At 35.1% G+C, this 1,509-nt stretch overlaps 1 protein-coding gene across 2 annotated transcripts in view; it reads left to right on the top strand.

Moving 5' to 3' along the window:
• Nucleotides 1–1,509, top strand: part of LOC106881344 (uncharacterized) — a 52,144-nt gene that overhangs the window by 32,417 nt on the left and 18,218 nt on the right. For both annotated transcript variants that reach the window (XM_014931698.2, XM_014931699.2), the window contains exon 10: nucleotides 393–599. In XM_014931698.2, the coding sequence (XP_014787184.1) occupies nucleotides 393–599 (207 nt within the window). The remainder of the gene's footprint in view (nucleotides 1–392; nucleotides 600–1,509) is intronic.

Genomic DNA, 1,509 nt, shown 5'->3' on the forward strand with positions numbered 1-1,509 from the left:
ATATATATGTATGGTTGAAATTTATAGAAAAACAAAAGATGGTGTCCCAGTGAAAAGATATTTGGTTATAATTAATCAAAAAATTTAATTTGCTTCAAGAAATAACTCAGCTTTTAGATTAAACCCCCCCTCTTTACCTCTCTCTCTTTTATGCCTTTCTCTTCTCTATACATATTTATCACATTCTCTTCGCCCTCTGCCTGTCTATGTATATCTCCTACATATGCTGCTCCTCTCTCTCTCACATGCACATCTGTACAAACACACATACACACACTCATTCATTCTTTCATTCATTCATTCATTCACATACTTGCTTTGACATGTAATAAAAGCGAAAGTAAATCTTGTACTGTAAGAAATGTGTCAGTTTCTGTTATTAAACATTTCAGCTTCATGGAATTGGAACATTACATCCTGGAGCTGGTAAAGGGAATCTTGTTGAAGAATCTTTAGAAACTCATGACCATGACGCAAACTGGAGTATTCAGAATTGTTCAGGAGATCTCCACACAAATTTGGTTCAGAACTCAGCAACAGTATTGGCCCAAACACAAGAAGTAAAGAGACAGTTGCAAGATGCCAATGTTCAGTCTAAGGTAGGTAAAATTTGTGAGTTTAAGTTTTTTTTATCCCCAAAGCTCTCTCTTATGAAGTGTCTAAATATTGGAAATAATTGTTGTTAATAATTATTATCATCTATCCCGCTGAGATTAACTTTGCCTTTCATTCTTTAGGGGTCGACAAAATAAGGACCAATCGAATACTGGGGTCGATGAAATTGTCTTACCCCTCCTCTAAACTTGCTGGCCTTGTACCAAAATGTGAAACTATTAATTATTGTCATAATTTTGTGTCTGGATTTGGTTGATGAAAACTGAACGGATCCTGTTGAAAATATGTGTGTGTGTGTGTGTGTGCTGCCTGTCTTGTCATCACATGGCAATTGAAAACGAGTGTCACTGTCATTGCAAGCAGTGTCATTTATTTCCGGACTTCTATGAGAACATGTTTGGTCCTGGGAAAAGATTACCTTCCTTCAGAGCTTGGGAGCAGTGAGGGTTGGCAACAAGAAGGATATCTGGCCACTGAAAGTCTGTCTTAGTAAATTCCATCTGACCCACAAGAGCATGGAAAAGTGGACATTAAAATAATAATGATGATGATATGTGTGTGTATATGTGTGTTATAAATATAATGTTGTATCTGTGCACATGCGTGTGTGTGTGTGTGTGTGTATGCCTGTGTGAATGTTTATATTTTATTGTTTCTCATGTGTAGTTTAACATTTCCTGTCAATAAATCGGCCACAAGCTCTGAATTTTCGCAGATGAGTGAATAGAAAAATTGCTTATTTGAAAGGCAGGTATAGGTTAGTGACAGAAAAGAGCAACTGGCTATAAAACAATTCCTTAGTAATATATATTTAATTCACCAACCTATATTAAAATGAAAAAAGTGGATATAAAAAGAAATGAATATACATACATATATATACATATATATATA

This window comes from Octopus bimaculoides, chromosome 20 (assembly GCF_001194135.2).
Source record: "Octopus bimaculoides isolate UCB-OBI-ISO-001 chromosome 20, ASM119413v2, whole genome shotgun sequence".
Taxonomy (NCBI): Eukaryota; Metazoa; Mollusca; class Cephalopoda; order Octopoda; family Octopodidae; genus Octopus; species Octopus bimaculoides.